The 18,196-nt window shown below is 45.4% G+C and overlaps 1 protein-coding gene across 1 annotated transcript in view; it reads left to right on the top strand.

Annotated features, from left to right (window-relative positions):
• The window catches only part of LOC145361375 (zinc finger matrin-type protein 4-like), a 193,974-nt gene that overhangs the window by 37,774 nt on the left and 138,004 nt on the right, over nucleotides 1-18,196 (top strand). The window contains exon 3 of the mRNA XM_080217065.1: nucleotides 10,174-10,263. Coding sequence (XP_080073191.1) covers nucleotides 10,174-10,263 — 90 coding nt within the window. The remainder of the gene's footprint in view (nucleotides 1-10,173; nucleotides 10,264-18,196) is intronic.

Here is an 18,196-nt window from a genome sequence, read left to right on the forward strand (position 1 = left end):
TATGGTTGACTCATCCTCCAGTGCTTTTTTTATACCATATGTGACTCATGCTGCAGCACCCAGGAGTTCAGTTTCAAATAAATACTCCAGAAAAATCTACCTTGCAGATTTTGCAGGCTTTCAGCATACTCACAAGTGCTTTTTCTCGCTCACGTGTGGATCTTAAACGGTAGACAAGCAGGCCAGTATGAGCAAAAGCAACTCCCAAGCCTGCAATCTCCACCACCAAGAAGGATAAAGACAGCAGGTGCACAGGAGGACCATCACCCCTAAGCTCTTCTCCAAATCACGTGTCATCCAGTTTTACACATATCACTGTAACTTCATCCTTGTTGGATAAAAATCCTAGAATCCCTTACAGAACAGCCGAGTGGGCGATGGGGAGAGCTTTCATTGCATGCACTGAGGGGAATGCCTTCTCGAGCAGCTGAGCATAAGATATTAATGCTGGCTTTGCTCGCAATACCCACCTCTCCAAAACGAAGGGGGCAATTTTACCATTTTGATTCCAAGTGCTGAATCTGGGCGGAATTCAGATCCGACCTGTTCTCAGGCGTCCCCATACGCACGTAACCCGAAAAAAAAGTCGCAAATCTGAATCGTGTTGTGGGCAGGGCTTATTGCACCCGAAACGCTGCAGCTCCAATCAGAGCCTTCAGCTGCGCATGCGCAGTGGAAAAAAAAAATTTGAAAAATGCTCCCCTGTCACATCAAGCCAGGGCCACAGAAAAGCAGATAAAGCGGCCCGGGAGCGATGGCCCCTGTAGATATCGCTGCATCATCACAACGTAACTGACCCCCTTATCCATCAGCGCACCCCCCCCACCACCACTACCCAAACCGATCGTGACCCCCTGCCCCCTTCCCTCCCACCGATTGCCTGCAAAGTGGCAGCAGACCCCTGCCCCTTCACCAGAGGTCCGTTTGGCCTCCCTCCTCCTCCACTGCCTCCCTCCTCCTCCATCACCTCCTCCCCCCACCAGCTCTGAACTCACTTCTTCAGAAACTGGGGTGCAGTGCCCGAAAGGGAACAGACCTTTGTGGAGCATGTCTGTTTCGTGCTGCACCTGGACGGTCAAACGCGATGGTAAAGGGGGAAATGTGGGTACGATTGGGCATCCATCTCATCAAGTCAATTTAAATGCATGCAAATGCATTGGAATTGACGTCGTGTTTTTTTGGGCGTGGTTTGGATCGCAGCCATTTTCGGGTCTTGGTAAAGTGGGTGTGCAGGCGCAGATCACACTAATCACCTCATGCTTTACCAAGTTTTCGTGCACAAAAACGGGTGTGATGCCATGGTAAAATCAGGCCCAAAGGATGCATTAATTTTGCGTTATCCATCACTCGACCAGAGTACAAGGAAGAGATAGACAATCTGGTGAAATAGTGCAATGACAATAACCTCTCCCTCAATGTCAGTAAAACAAAAGAGATGGTCATTGAATTCAGGAAGTGTAGATGAGGACTTGCCCCTGTCTCCATTAACAGTGACAAAGTGGAATTGGTTGAGAGCTTCAAGTTTCTGCAGTCCAGATCATTAACAACCTGTCCTGGCCCTCCACGCTGATGCTATAGTTAAGAAAGCCTACCAATGCCTCTACTTCCTCAGAGGGCTAAGGAAATTTGGCATGTCCATACGACTATCACCAATTTTTATAGATGCATCTCAGGAAACATCCTTTCTCGATGTACCACAGCTTGTTATGGCTCCTGCTCTGACCAAAACCGCAAGAAACTGCGAAGTGTTGTGAACGTAGCCCAGTCCGTCGTGCCAACCTGCCCCCTCCATCCAATGAGTCCGTCTACACTTCCCACTGCCTTGAAAAAGCAGCCAGCATAATCAAGGATCCCATGCACCCCAGACATACTCTCTCCCACCTTTCTGTGTTGGAAAAAAGGTATAAAAGTTTGAGATCACGTACAAAAACCAACTGAAGGACAGCTCCTTCCCTGCTACTATCATACTTTTGAATGGACGAACCTTAAGTGAAATGGATCTTTCTGTATACCTTAGCAATGACTGTAATGCAACCCTGTCTTTTTCTACTCCCCTATGTACTTGATGAACAGTAGGCTTTGTCTGTATGGTGCGCAAGAAACACAACTTTTCACTGAATCCAAATACATGTGACAAGAATAAATCAAATCCAAACAGAATTCTCTACGAACCAGAATGTTTGATGTTCCCGTAATCTAGAAATCATAGAAACCCTACAGTAGGGAAAGAGACCATTTGGCCTATCGAGTCTGCACCAAACACAATCCCACCCAGGCCCCACCCCCACATATTTACCCACCAATCCCTCCAACTGAACCATCTCAGGACACCAAGGGCAATTTTTAGCATGGCCAATCAACCTAACCCACACATCTTAGGACTGTGGGAGGAAACCCACACAGACACAGGGAGAAGGTGCAAACTCCACACAGACAGTGACCCAAGCCGGGAATCAAACCCAGGTCCCTGGAGCAGTGAAGCAGCAGTGCTAACCACTGTCTTATCGTGCCATCGCTTTACCAAACAGAAATAATTATCCTACATTTCATTCTTTATTTTATGTTTTAATACATTGTTGAAAATTAGAAATACAAGAATACAGTCCTTTATTTTTGAGTTGCATATTAACTCAGGCAGCAAGTGGTGACCACCTGTATTCCATGGAACACTTGATTAACCAACACTTTTGTTTAACCGGCGCCATTCATTTCCTGCGTATGCCAGCCAATAAATACACTGCTGTCGCATGAACAAAACAGTTGTGCTATTTATTATTTTCAAAATCCCAATGTTTAAAAAATGTCTAAACCAATGTTGGCTTATTTTTTACTTGAATGATGCAGATTTTCCTGACCGATGTAATGCAATGCTCAAGTGGATTTAAGTGTAATAAGTTTATTTATTCACGGCACAAGTAGGCTAATGTTAAAGCTGCAGTGAAGTTACGGTGAAAATCCTCCAGTCACCGCACTCATTGAGGGAGAATTTAGCACGGCCAACGCACCTAACCAGCGCATCTTTCAGACTGTGGGAGGAAACCCAAGCAGACATGGGGAAAGTGTGCAGAAGCCACACAGACAGCAGTCCAAGCTGGCAAAGGAACCTGGGTCCCTGTTACTGAGAGGCAGCAGTGCTAACCACCGTGCCGACCTGCTTCCCTTCTTCAGTCTCATTTAGCCCAAATCAAGGACTGCCAGTATGGTGGGGGTGTGGTCGGGGCTACAGGTGGGGGGGAGGGCTGGGGCTCCGGGAGATCAGGATGACCTGGGGGCGGGGGGGGGGGGGGAATCAAGGCAGGCACATAAGGTGGGCGAGGAGCTGTCGGAAGTAGTGGGGGTGGTGAGGCAAGGACCAAATGAGTCCCATGTTGTGGAGGAAGGCGGAGGGGCAGCGATGCAGAATTGTGGGGCTGGCCAGTGACCGGGAGGCCGGGCTACTGCACGTGTGCCGACCTCAGTGCTAACAGAACGGTGCACGCACAGTGGCCCACTCAGTGGGAATACCTCCACTGATTTTTAATGAGATTCACACTGGCGCTCTCTGCAGCGCACAGAGTGTGACAGATCCATTTTGAAAATCCCGTTTAAAAAATAACAGCAGAATTTACTCCAATTTTTACGCAAATTCAACACTTCGAATTTTTTTAGGTGGAGAATCCCAGCGCTATCTTTCAACACTCTTACCTGGCAGGGGTGAAACCATGATCATGCAGTTCACTCAGGGTAGCCAAAGAGGTTAAATTGAGGCGTCACTTGATGCAATTTTTAAAATCTATCTGGGCCTTTTGGCCCAAAATGAAGCGTTAGATCAAACCCTGGAGGGGGTGTAATGCCTCAACCTGTCAGCTCAGATCTTGTTTGATCGAGCCTAAGATAGGATGCAGTGACTTGACTTGTCAGCTTGGATCTGGTTTGTTCCTCATGGGGACCATGATTGGACTTAATTGGTCTTTTCCGATTAGGAATAAAGTATCAAAAGGTCCAAGCAAAAACAGCAGAGCTGTGTAACTCCTTAGGCACGTATTTGGATTTGGACACTTTGTCATGCCTGTTATTGCTATGGGGGCAATAGAGCATAAATAATGGGAAGAGTCATAGAGTTTTACAGCATATAAAGAGGTTCCTCACATCCGATCTGTGCTGGCCATCCAGTGCCCAGCTGACAGCAAGTTTTGTGCTGAAATGATACAGATTGGCATGGTGTGGTAGCACAGTGGTTAGCACTGCTGCCTCACAGCGCCAGGGACCCAGGTTCGATTCCCGGCTTTCATCACTGACTGTGTGGAGACTGCTAGTTCTCTCCGTGTCTGCGTGGGTTGCTTCCGGGTGCTCTGGTTTCCTCCCGCAGCCTAAAAGACGTGCTGGTTCGGTGCATTGGCCATGCTAAATTCTCCCTCTCGGTGTACCCGAACAGGTGCTGGGGTGTGGCAACTCGGGGATTCTTCACAGTAACTTCATTGCAATGTCAATGTAAGCCTACTTGTGACACTAATAAATAAGCTTTTTTAAACTTTAATAACAGGAATAAATTTATACTTCCAGATGTTAGAATTTGATGAGATAACTGCACTCTCAGTAGACATACCTTTGCAAGTTATAAGAATGGTGCACGTTCTCTGATTGAGAATCTTAGAGCACAAAGACATCACTGATTGTGAGTTTGATGAAAACGTCAAGATTTTATCCTTCTTGTACTATTATTGAGACATTCAAGATGATGAATTGCAGAAGCATTCACAATCTTATAATCTACCCCAGCATTCAGCTACACCACAAGAACGACAAACCTTTTAAGCTGTGAAAGATGAAACAAACTTAATGTGTTATGCTTACTGTGTTCACAATTTAATTCCATCTTCTGCATCGCTTAAACAGAACAGACTTGTGTGGGTAAAGCTTTTTTTTATAAGACTTAATTAAAATGAAATGTTCTTTCATGTTAAGAGGCAGCAAACTGTCTAAGAATATCAAAGGATAATCACAAACAACTTCTCCAGTACGATTTTGTTTCATCTTGAATTTGATAAGTAAAGTTGATGCATCTACAAAAGTAACTTTGCTGGATTGGTAGAGGGGGTAATGTGTTGTGGGGTGGGTGAAAGAAATAGCTTTGAGAGCAATTTTATCTGTCAGCTACAAGTGACTGCTTCTGTGCAGCAGTGTCTGATGTGTAAACCCTTTGGTGCTCAGTTCAAAATGAAATAGTACTCACCAGCTTGCACACTGGGGGCAACACGCAGGCACATGGTTAACGCTGCTGCCTCACAGCACCAGGGACCCAGGTTTGACTCCTAACTTGGGTCACTGTCTGTGCGGAGTCTGCACATTCTCCCCATGTCTGCGTCGGTTTCCTCCCACAGTCTGAAAGATGTGCTGGTTAGGTGCGTTGGCCGTGCTAAATTCTCCCTCAGTGTACCCGAACAGGCGCGAGAGTGTGAGCTTTTTGAGGAGGTGACAAAAATGATCGATGAAGGAACGGCTTTGAATGTTGTCTACATGGACTTCAGACAAGCAATTGACAAGGTCCCTCATGGCAGGCTGGTGCAAAAGATGAAATCTCACAGGATCAGGGGTGAGCTAGCGAGATGGATTCAGAACTGGCTTGGCCATAGAATACAAAGGGTAGTGGTGGAAGGGCATTTTTCTGAATGGTGGGATGGTCTGTACCTAGTGGTGTTCCGTGGGGATCAGTGCTGGAATTTCTGCTGTTTGTATGACTTGGAAGAAAATGTAGCTGGTCTGATTACTAAGTTTGCGGATGATACTAAGATTGGTGGAGTTGCGCATAATGATGAAGACTGTCAGAGAATACAGCAGGACACAGGCTGGAAAATTGGGCAGACAAATGGCAGATGGAATTTCATCCGGACAAATGCGAGGTGATGCATTTTGGTAGATACAATTTGGGTGGGAGCTGTAAAATAAATGGCAGAATCATCAGGAGCGTAGACACACTGAGAGATCTGGGAGTGCAGGCCCACAGATCCTTACAAGTGGCAGCACAGATGGAAAAGGTCATGAAGAAAGCATGGGGCATGCTTGCCTTCATCAGATGGGGCATCAAGTATAAAATTTGGCAAATTATGTTATAGCATCTTGTATAAGACGCTGGTGAGGCCACATTTGGAATACTGTGTCCAATTCTGGTCCCCACATTACCAGAAGGATGTGGAGGCTTTGGAGGGAGTACAGAAAAGGTTTACCCTCTGTACCAGGCAACATCCTGGTATGAGCTATGAGGAGAGATTGAATAAACTGGGATTGTTCTCTCTGGAAAGATGGAGGCTGAGGGGCCACCTGATAGAAGTTTATAAAATTATGAGGTGTATTGATCGGGTGAACAGTTGGAAGCTTTTTCCCAGGGCAGAAATGACGATTACAAGAAGACACAAGTTCAAGGTAAGCAGGAAAAGGTTTAGTGGAGACATGAGGGGGAGATACAGGGTGGTGGGGACCTGGAATGCATTGCAGTGAGGTGGTTGAGGCAGACACGTTAGCAGCATTTAAGACTTATCTGGATAGACACATGAACAAACAGAGAATAGAGGGATATAAGTTGTTAACCTAGATGGGTAAACATGGTCAGCACAGGCCTGGAGGGCCAAAGGGCCTGTTCCTGTGATGTCCTGTTGTTTGTTTTTTGTCCTTTGAAATACTCGTTGCCTGGAGTTAGGCAGCTACAGCAACATTCACGAAGGTCCGCATCAGCCAGGAGAAAGCAGCCCGTTTGATTGGCATCCCATCCACCAGCTTAAATTTGCATCCTCTACCGGTGGCGCCCACTAGCAGAAATGCATACCATCTGCAAAATGTCCTGTAGTAACTTGCCAAGGCTCCTTCAACAATAACTTCTAAATCCATGTCTTTGACCATAGCAAACACCATGGAGTCACCACCAGCTGCAAGCTCCGCTTCAAGCGAAACACTGTCCCGATTTGGAAACATGTTGACATTGCTTCATTGTCAGTGGGTGAATATCTCTGTCTGTGGCAGAAACTTTGTTGCACGTGATACAGTGGTTCAAGAGGGAAGGGGTTTCAGTGCTGCCTGCTCGGTGGCAATTGGAGATGAATAATAAATTCTGGCCTTGCCAGTGACCCCTGCATTCAATGAGGTGCTCGCAATGTGGTTCCTTCTGTATTGGGGAGATTAAATGCTGGTTGGGTGACTCTTTGGAGAACATCTTCATTCACTCTGCAGTTTGTGATCACAAGCTTCTAGCTGTGCCCCCCCCACTCCCATTTTCCGGGGAGAGTTTTCCCATCCCGCCTGCCACGAGACTCCGAGCGGGTTGGGTGGTGGGGGGAAGCGGGTCACGCAAAGGTCCATTGAGTGTAGCCGGAAAATCCCGCCCTGTGTCCTCCATGTCTTACACTGTCCCACTGAAGCTTAAGAAGCAGCACCTCATCTTTTAATTAGCTACGTTTACCATCTCCCACACTCAAATTGGAGTTCAAGAATTTCAGATCGTAAACTCTGTCTGCATTTTATTAAATGATAGCTGTTGGTGAATCTTTTTGCTTTAAGAGACCCCAAACCCAACTTTTGAATATTTACTGGTTCCATTAGCATATCATTTTTTCCTTGCGACATCACCCTATTCAACGTTTAATATCTCCTGCCTACCACGTGAACACAAACTTCACTTTTCTTCTCTTCCTGCTCCACCACCCCTTCACTTTTCCCTGCCTTTGTACTTTCTTCAAACAACTTAAGCGTGCGCGCTGCGCAAGTTCCAGAGCCACCACTGCAACAACTACAGTGTCTACACAAGTCCGTCCAATATGTGCCAGGATATTCCGTGCCCAAATTGGCCTGATCAGTCGTCTTCGGACACGCTGCAACAAGCCTCAAAAATGACTAATGGTGTCGTGGTCCTCATCGATGACAATGGACGAACAACTTTCTTCAAACCTGTTGCATCTCTTAACTATTCCACTTGTTAAACCAAGTCACTGACCTGAAACATTAACCCTGTTTCGTTTTTCATGCTGAGTACTTTCCACCAATTCCTGTTTCAATTACACTTCCTGTAAGATCAGATTTTTAAAAATTCACTCTGGGGACATGGGCGTCGCTGGCTGGCCAGCATTTATTGCCCATCCCCAGTTGCCCTTGGAGGGCAGTTGAGAATCAACCACGTTGCTGTAGCACTGGAGTCACATGTCGGCCAGACCGGGTAAGGATGGTAAATTTCCTTCCCTGAAGGACATGAGTGAACCAGATGGGTTTTTCCAACAATCGACAATGGTTTCATGGTCATCAGTACATTCTTGATTCCAGATTTTTTTTTATTGAATTCAAATTCCATCACCTGCTGTGGTGGGATTTGAACCTAGAGTCCCCAGAACATCAGTTGAGTTTCTGGATTAGTAGTCTAATGATTAATCCACTCAGCCATCACCTCCCTATTTAACAAATATGAAGTATTTCGCTTTACAGCATCCTCGTATTTCTGACCGGAGAATGTTTGTGTGAATTGGTCTGACTAACTAAGGTGAATTCCGCTCAGGTTTTGTTTTCCGTTCAATAATGGGCAGTGATAAATCTACGCTTGAGCCAATCTCTTCCTGTTAGTTCAAAATCATCTTCTGCTTGAAGTGTTTGCATTATCCAGTCATCCGAACAAAACAATTTTAGTAAAACAGCATGGGAGAAGCTTTGCACAATTTTTAAACTTGAATAGCAAATAATTCAATGACAGAAATTTAATTGAAGATTGCGGTACCACTGCAGGGAGGCAGCAGTGGAGTGGTATTAGTTGCTGGACTAATAATCTAGAGACCCGGGATAATGCTGTGGGGACCCGGGTTTGAATCCCACCACAGCAGATGGTGAAATTTGAATTCAATAAAAATCTGGAATTAAAACCTTGAAACCTTTGTCGATTGTCATAAAAACCCATCTGCTTCACTTTGTGGGAAGGAAATCTACCATCCTGACCTGGTCTGGACTAAATACGAGTGCAGAAGCACAGCAATGTGGTTGACACTCAACTGCTCTCCAAGGGCAACTAGGGATGGGCAATGAATGGAAAAGATATACGTATAAAAAATATGGAATTAAAGTCTACTGATGGCTATAAAACTATTGTTGATTGTCATAAAAATTCATCTGGTTCAGTCACCTCCTTTAGGGGAGGAAATCTGCCGGTCCTTAGCTAGTCTGGCTTGCATGTGACTCCAGACCCTCAACAATGTTGTTGCTTGTTAAATGCCCTCAGAAATGGGTAATAAATGCTGGCCCAGCCAGAGACACCCAAGTCCATGAATGAGTAAAAAAAAGCGTTGCTGCCTTTTCAAGCCAAGTGTGACCGAAGGTATGATTTTCAGTAAATCCATTACTGTAAAAAAAAATCCCTTTAGACTGTGGAAAAAACAAATGAACAGCATGTACGTTTAATTACAGCAACAGCAATTTGCATTTAAATAGCACCTCGAATGTAGGAAAATGTCCCAGAAGTACAAAGCAAGAATGTTCAAGTACGCGCATGGGTTCAATCACCATGAGAACATTTTTCTAAGGCAGTAGGGTTGGTGATATTATTGTACCCTTTGATTTGATTAGGGGCAGCGCGTTGGCGCTGTTCGATTCCCAGCTTGGGTCACTGTCTGTACAAAGTTTGCACTTTCTCCCCCTTGTCTGTGTGGGATTCCTCTGGGTGCTCCAGTTTGCTCCCACGATGTGCAGGCTAGGTGGATTGGCCATGCAGAATTGCCCCTGAGTGTCAGGGGGACGAACAAGGTAAATATGTTGGGTTATGGGGATAGGGCCAGGGTGGGATTGCTGTCGATGCAGATTTGATAGGCTGAATGGCCTCCTTCTGCACCTTAGGGATTCGATGATGTCTTGAGCAATCTGTTTACTGAATGTCGCATTCTGCTGACCTGGTATTCTTGATCTGGCCTCAGTGAAACCAGCTGTGTGGCTGAATGATTGCAGTAGTTCGAAACATAGCCAGCTGACTACCATGGCTCGCTGGTATGAGCGAATGCTTGCAAGAGAGGGAGAGGTGTCAGCCTATTTAGTAAGACTGATAAACGCACGATCTAACACAGTGCTTCACTCATTAACTACTGCCATGTCAGGACTGACAATTACAATGGGAGAGTCAAAGAGGGACGTGGTTTCAATTCCGAGTTTCTACAGATTTATTAACCTTGTTTTCTCCAGAGCCGGAAACATGCCAGCAAGGTTCGACTTTACTACATGCTTCACCCGGTCGATGGAGGATGTCCAGCAAAGAAGCTCCGTTCGGAAAATGTAAGTACGTTTAACCTCCCGGACAAATGGTGGGAAAAGTTAGTCGCCGAGTCAGTGGAAGAGAAATGGCATCCATTTGAAAATGATCTCTTGGGAAAGAGAAATTGTTGGTATATAGAGGAAGGTCGAGATGAACTTGTTGACTTGGAAAGAGTTGATTGGAAAATTCCGCATGGGTGAGATGTTTAAAGTTTGTTTATTAGTGCCACAGATGGGCTTACATTAACACTGCAATGAAGTTACTGTGAAAATTCCCTAGTTGCCGCACCAGTCCTGGTAAACTGAGGGACAATTGAGCACGGCCAATGCACCCTAACCAGCACGTCGGTGGGAGGAAACCGGAGCACCCGGAGGAAACCCACACAGACACAAGGAGAAGGTGCAGACTCCGCACAGACAGTCATGCAAGCCGGGAATTAAACCTGGCTCCCTGCTGTGGTGAGGCAGCAGTGCTAACCACAGTGCCATCGTGCCATGTAAGGTGCTCATTCACTGGGCTAAGCCAGGCCTATAAGAAGTACTTTATACTGCTGTGGCACAGTCTTTTGGAAAGCATGCTTTCATTGGTCATTTTGAAATTGAGGTTTGAAGGTTCAGCAGGCCATGTTATCAGTCATGGAAAACACCAAATTAATTCATGGCACATGGGCAACATTGGCTGGCCAACATCTATTGCCCATCCCTAATTGCCCTTGTTCAGAGGGCAGTTGAGAGTCAACCACATTGCTGTGGCTCTGGAGTCACATGTAGGCCAGACCAGGTAAGGACGGCAGATTTCCTTCCCTGAAGGACATTAGTGAACCAGATGGGTTTTTCTGGCAATCGACGTGGCCATCAGTAGATTCTTAATTACAGAACTTTTTTTTTCAATTGAATTCAAATTCCACCATCTGCCGTGGTGGGATTCGAACCACAGTCTCCAGAACATTAACTGAGTTTCTGGATTAATAGTCCAGCGATAATACCACGAGGTCATTGGCTCCCACACTGTTTCCATACTGGACCTCCTTGGGTTTAGCTTTTACAAGTTCTTTGCCTGGGGGAGGGGTTTTTCACCAAGTTGTTTGTTTTATTCAAACTAAGAGATCACCTGGCAGAGAATGCAGCCTTTCAGGGTTCCTTTGAGCACTGAATGCATGTTGACCAGACATCACACTTTGGCATGGATGTCAGAAAACCTTCCGAAAGAGAGAAAACAGGGGCATGGAGCTGCAGCATGCAACATGCAAGCGACCAACAACTGCTGTTGGACTGAGTCAGCAGTGTGTGATTAGTTATAATTGCTTTGGATTTTCTTACTTAGACCTTTCAGAGCAAAGACCAGATTAGCAATTAAAAATCACAATTTGTACTGTGGGACCAGAGTTATACATGAGCCAAAGCACAGAGGTCTATTTCACACTGATTTTACAATATCACTCCAACAATAATTGGCTGCCCACTGTGTTTCAGAGCGCTCCATATTATGAGGGTACACACCACAACAGATCATAGAATGGAGTCACAGAATTCCCCACAGTGCTGACGGAGGCCGTTCAGCCCATCGAGCCTGTACCGACAACAATCCCACCCAACTCCTATCCTCATAACCCCATGGGTTTACCCTGCCAATTCCCCTAACACTAAGGGGCAATTTAGCACAGCCAATCCACCTAACCTGCATATCTTTGGACTGTGGGAGGAAACCGAGCACCTGGAGGAAACCCACGCAGACATGGGGGGAATGTGCAGACTCCACACAGAGTGAGCTGAGGCCAGATTTGAACCCAGGCCCCTGGCGCTGTGAGGCAGCAGTGCTAACCACTGTGCCACCCACTTAATGTTAAAGAATGTTCAGCTCTTCCAGCAACAAATAATGCATCTCTCTTCGTCAACTTAAAACCCCAGGGTGAAGGTTTTGAAATTAGCTGTGACTAACAACGCTGCTGGCTTTATGAACACCACACAAACTGCAATAGTTCAAGAAGGCTTTTCACCATTGTTTCCTTAAGGGCAGTTAGAGATGGACAATACATGTGGGCCTGATAAACTTTCAGGCAGAATTCTGATTTAGAGGCATCCTGTCACAATCCCACAGATGATAGCTTTGCATCACATCCCATGAATGAGTGACTGAATTCTGTAAACTGTAATACCATGATTACAGAATATTACTCACCCAGAATGGGGGTCGGTTTAGTTCAGCTGTTGGTGATGCAGAGAGATGCCAACAGCCTGGGTACAATTCCCATACTGGCTGAGGTTATTAATGAAGGCCCCACCTTCTCCGCCTTGCCCCTAGCCTGAGGTATGGTGATCCTCAGGTTAAATCACCACCAGACGGATCTCCCCTCAAAGGGGAGAGTAACCTCTGGTCCTCTGGGGCTATGGCCACTTTGCTCTCCCAGAAACACAATAAAAACTTTCAGGCTACTGGCAAACCATCACGGTCAGTCAGATTGGAAAGCCTGCACCACCTTCCATGCAGATCCAGAAGTTGAAATGATGGAAGTTCTCATATATACTTGGCTGTAAACTGGATACCAAGGGCCCTGCTCCAAGGGGAGATCAAACGAGCTCAGTTTCCCATGGAATTGCCTAGAATTTACATGGTTAGATGGTGCAGGGGTGATTCTCAAGGGCAATCAAGGTGAGGCAGTAAGTACCAGACTTGTAAGCAATGTTTACCTTCCAAAAATGAACAAAAACAAAAAGTATAGATGGGGAGAAACTACTTTTGCTACTTGGGGAGTCTGGCATTGAGGGTGGACAGACTCTTTAAAAAAAAATAGAGCCAGACTTTTCAGGAGTGAAATTAGAAAACACTTCCTCAAATAAAAGGTTGCAGAAGTTTGGAGCTTTTCCAAAAACATCAAATAGTGCTAGATGAATTGTAAATTTGAAATCTAAAAGAGGATTTATGCATGGAGGCTGCGATACAAATGATCACTTTGCATCTGCCTTTACAACGTTAAAGATGACACCCAAGACATAGTGAAAGAACAGAAGAACGAGGATCAGGAGTAAGCCATCCGGCCCCTCAAACCTGCTGCACCATCCAATAAGATCATGGCTGATTTTTTTCATGGACTCACTCCACTTTCCCGCCCGCTCACCATAACCCTTAATTCCTTTACTGTTCAAAAATTTATCTATCCTTGTCTTAAAAACATTCAATGAGGGAGCCTCAACTGCTTCACTGGGCAGGGAATTCCACAGATTCACTACCCTTTGTGTGAAGAAGTTCCTCCTCAACTCAGTCCTAAATCTGCTCCCCCTTATTTTGAGGCCATGCCCCTGTGTCCTAGTTTCATCTGCAGTGGAAAGAACCTCCCTGCTTCTATCTTATCTATTCCCTTCATAATCTTGTATGTTTCTATAAGATCTCCCCTTATTTTTCTAAATTCCAATGAGTATAGCCCCAGTCTACTCAGTCTCCTCTAATAAGCCAACCCTGTCAACTCTGGAATCAACCCAGTGAATCTCCTCTGCACCCTCTCCAGTGCCAGAATATCCTTTCTCAGGTAAAGAGACCAAAACTGTACATAGTACTCCAGATGTGGCCTCACCAGCACCTTATACAGCTGCAGCATAGCCTCACTGTTTTTAAACTCCATCCCTCCAGCAATGAAGGACAAAATTCCTTTTGCCTTCTTAATGACCTGCTGCACCTGCAAACCAACTCCTTGTGATTCTTGCACAAGGACACCCAGGTCCCTCTGCACAGCAGCATGCTGCAATTTTTTTACCATTTAAATCACAGTTCATTTTGCTGTTATCCCTACCAAAATAGATGACCTCACATTTACTAACATTGTACTCCATCTGACAGATCCTTGCCCACCCACATTGACTATCCATATCCCTTTACAGATTTTCAGCGTCCTCTGCACACTTTACTCTGCCGTTCATCTTAGTGTTATCTGCGAACTTCGACACACTACATTTGGTCTCCAACTCCAAATCATCTATGTAAATCGTAAACAATTACGGTCTCAATACTGATCCCTGAGGCACACCACCAGTCACTGATCGCCAATCAGAAAAACACCCATTTACCCCAACTCTTTGCTTTCTGTTAGTGAACAAATCGTCTGTCTAAGCTAATATATTACCCATAACACCATTCACCTTTATCTTAAGTAGCAGTCTTTGGTGCAGCACCTTGTTAAATGCCTTCTGGAAATCCAGATATACCACGTCCACAGGTTCCCCATTGTCCACTGCACATGTAATGTTCTCAAATAATTCCACCAAATTAGTCAAACGTGACCTGCCCTTCATGAAAGCATGCTGTATCTCACCAATGGGACGATTCATATTCAGGTATCTCGCTATTTCTTCCTTGATAATAGATTCAAGCATTTTCCCTACTACAGAAGTTAAGCTAACTGGCCAATGGTTACCCGCCTTTTGTCTACGTCCTTTTTTGAACAGTGGTGTCACATTTGCTGTTTTCCAATCTGCAGGCATCACCCAGAGTTCAGTGAATTTTGGTAAATTGCCACTAGTGCATTTGGTATTTCCCCAGCCACATCTTTCAGTACCCTGGGATGCATTCCACCAGACTTGTCAGCCTTTAGCCTCATTAGCTTGCCCAACACTACCTCTTTCGTGATAATAGTTTCTCAGTCCTCACCTGCCATAGCCTTCCTGTCATCAATTTTTGGCATGTTATTTGTGTCTTCCACTGTGAAGAACGATACAAAATACCTGTTCGATGCCTCAGCTATTTTCTTATTTCCAGTTATTACATCCTCCTTTACAAATTCATCCACTACATCCCACTTCTCAGGGGAGATGCTTGAGCCACCAGAAGAGCTAAAAATTAAGAGAGGAAATACTATATAGGCTGGCTGTGCCTCAAATTGAAGAGTCAACAGGACTGAATCAGATACACCCAAGGATATTGAGCGAAGTAGAGTCATAGAGACTTACAGCATGGAAACAGGCCCTTCAGCCCAACTTGTCCATGTTGTCCACGTTTTACCACTCAGCTGGTCCCAATTGCCGCATTTGGCCCCTACCCTCCTATACCCTCTTTACCTTTTAAAAAGACAAAACCCAATTCTACGACCTCTGACAGCTCATTGCAGACACTCACCACCCTCTGAGTGAAAGAATTGCCCCTCTGGACCCTTTGTTAAGGGTGCAAATTGTAGAGATACGGGCCATAATCTTCTAATCCTCCTGAGATACCAGGGTGGAGCCAGAGGACTGGAGAATTACAAATGTTGCACCTTTACTAATAAGAAGAGTGTCAGAGTAAACCCAGCAACTACAAGCCAGTCAGCATAACTTTGGGTGTGATCGGAAAGTCTTCAGAAGCAATAATTCAGGGCAAAATGAACAGTTACTTGGACAAATGTGGATTAGGAAAAGAGTTGTTAAGGAAGAATCACGTTAAACTAACTTTAACATAGGATCCTACAGTACAGAAGGAGGCTCTTTGGCCCATTGAGTCTGCATCAACAACAATCCTACTTTGGTCCTATCCCCGTAACCCCATATGCTAATCCCTCATATGCACCCCAGGACAGTAAGGGGCAACTTAGCACGGCTAATGCACCTAACCCGCACATCTTTGGACTGTGGGAAGAAACCGGAGCAACTGGAGGACGTGGTGAGAATGTGCACAGTGACCCAAGCCAAGACTCGAACCCAGGTCCCTGGCACTGTGAGGCAGCAGCGTTAACCACTGAGCCACCGTGCCACCCCACTTGCTTGAGTTTGATTAATGACATAACAGTGAAGACCGATGAGAATATTGAGATCAACGTAGCGAACATGGACTTCCAAAAGGCATTTGATGAAGTATCATACGACTGGACGTTGGCAAAGATGAGACATGAAATAAAAGGAACATTAGCAGCGTAGACACACATTTGGCTGAGTTTCAGGAACGAGAGAGATACAGGAAACAGTATTTTTCAGGCTGGAGGATGATATATAGGCTCTGAGCCAATTAGTGCAGCTGAAACCAAGACAGCTCCCCTCCCATTCCATTCAGTATCACAACTTGCCCATATATATCTTATTTTACTAAAACAAAAATCAAAGAACACAAGTAGGAGGGGTTGACAGACCCTGGTAGGGCACTGTCGCGAGAAACAAAATGTCAAAGGTAGCTTGGTCAACTAAACCAAATTACCATTTCTGGAAGTGATGATGCACCTCAGTCCCTCTGGTGCCGACTTGTCCCGGAAACTCTGAAGCAAGCCAGTGTATACTGTGGGTTCCCTCTTCAGGACTTTTAAGACAGAGACTGATAGGTTTTTGATTAATAAGGGTATCAGGCATTATGGGGAAAAGGCAGGAGAATGGGGATGAGAAAAATACCAGCCATGATTGAATGGCAGAGCAGACTTGATGGGCTGAGTGGCCTAATTCTGCTCCTTTGTCTTATGGTCTTATGGCTATCCAGCCGCAAACATAACCGCAGCTGAGGGGCAGTCAGTCGAGATGAGCAATTCCCTTGACTGCCCATTACATGGACCTGTTGAAAGCCATCTTAGCCAGGCCCAGGAGCAAGCTTACAAGGAAATCTGCCTCCCTTCCCCCCCACCCACACTAACACACACCTCCACACCGAGATACCGATGTATATGTGCTCAAAGACAACACCCATCATTTGTTTCTCTTAAACTTAACAATCCAACTGACGAGCCATGAACAATACAGTGGGGTTTCTCAGGGCAGGTCAGTGTTTTTTTTTAATCTAAATTAATCATCTGGACTTTGGTGTAGAAATTTTTCCCATGACACAAAGCTGGGACCTACAAAGAGAATATGAACAGGCTAGTGAAATGGGTAGACAAGTAGGGCAGATTAAATTAAATGCAGAGAAGTGTAAAGTGATTAATTTTGGCAGGAAGAGCAAGGAAAGGTGATATAAAATAAAGGTGGCAATTCTATATGACTGCAGGGAACAGATGGACCTGGAAACGCATCTGCACAAATCATTAAAAATGGTAGGGCAAGGTGAGAAAGTGGTAGGCTAAACATAAGGACTCATTGGCTTTATAAATAGGGGCATGAGCGTCTGAAAGCAAGAAAGTTATGGTGAACCTGTATAAAACCCTAGTTGAGCCTCAACTGGAGTGTTGTGTCCAATTCAGGGCAACCACAGGTTTAGGAAGGATATAATGGCATTAGGGAGGCTGTAGAAAAGATACACAAGAGTGGTGCCAAGAATGAGGAACTTCAGCTCCATGGGATAGATTGGAGAAGCTAGATCCATCCCCCTTGGAGGAGGAAACATTTAGAAGTTTGTTAGACTTCACAAATTCATGAGGGGTCCAGATGGAGTAATGGTGTATGTGCGCAGGGAGGGGGGAGTTGTTTGTAGGGAAGGTGCAGCTACTGTTCTCATCGGTGGATGGATGGGAAACCCGAGGTCACCAATTAATGGTGATTGGCAAAAGAAGCAACAGTATCATGAGAGAAGTTTTTGGCTAGGTTTCAGAATGCGATGCCTGAGACTTTTTTAAAATTTGTTCGTGTCACAAGTTACATTAACACGGCAATGAAGTTACTGTGAAAATCCCGCAGTTGCTGCACTCTGTCACCTGTTCGGGTACACTGAGGGAGAATTTAGCACGGCCAATGCACCCTAACCAGCACATCTTTCAGACTGTGGGAGGAAACTGGAGCACCCGGAGGAAACCCATGCAGACATGTGGAGAACGTGCAGACTCCACACAGATAGTGACTCATGAGCCATGAATGATATAGTGGGGTTCCCCAGGGGGTCAGTGCTGGGAATCAAACTTGGGCCCCCAGTGCTGTGAGATAGCGGCACTAACCACTGTGCCACTCATGAAGAAAAGAGACCATGTTGGAAGCAGATTAAATTGAGGAAGAGAGTTGGATAATTTTTTTGAAGCAACAACATTGGCAGGGCTTCGGGTGGAGGGAGGGGTGGGGAAGTGAAGTTGTGGGACGAGGTGAGTCA

This window comes from Carcharhinus amblyrhynchos, chromosome 34 (assembly GCF_965287045.1).
Source record: "Carcharhinus amblyrhynchos chromosome 34, sCarAmb.v2.hapA, whole genome shotgun sequence".
Taxonomy (NCBI): Eukaryota; Metazoa; Chordata; class Chondrichthyes; order Carcharhiniformes; family Carcharhinidae; genus Carcharhinus; species Carcharhinus amblyrhynchos.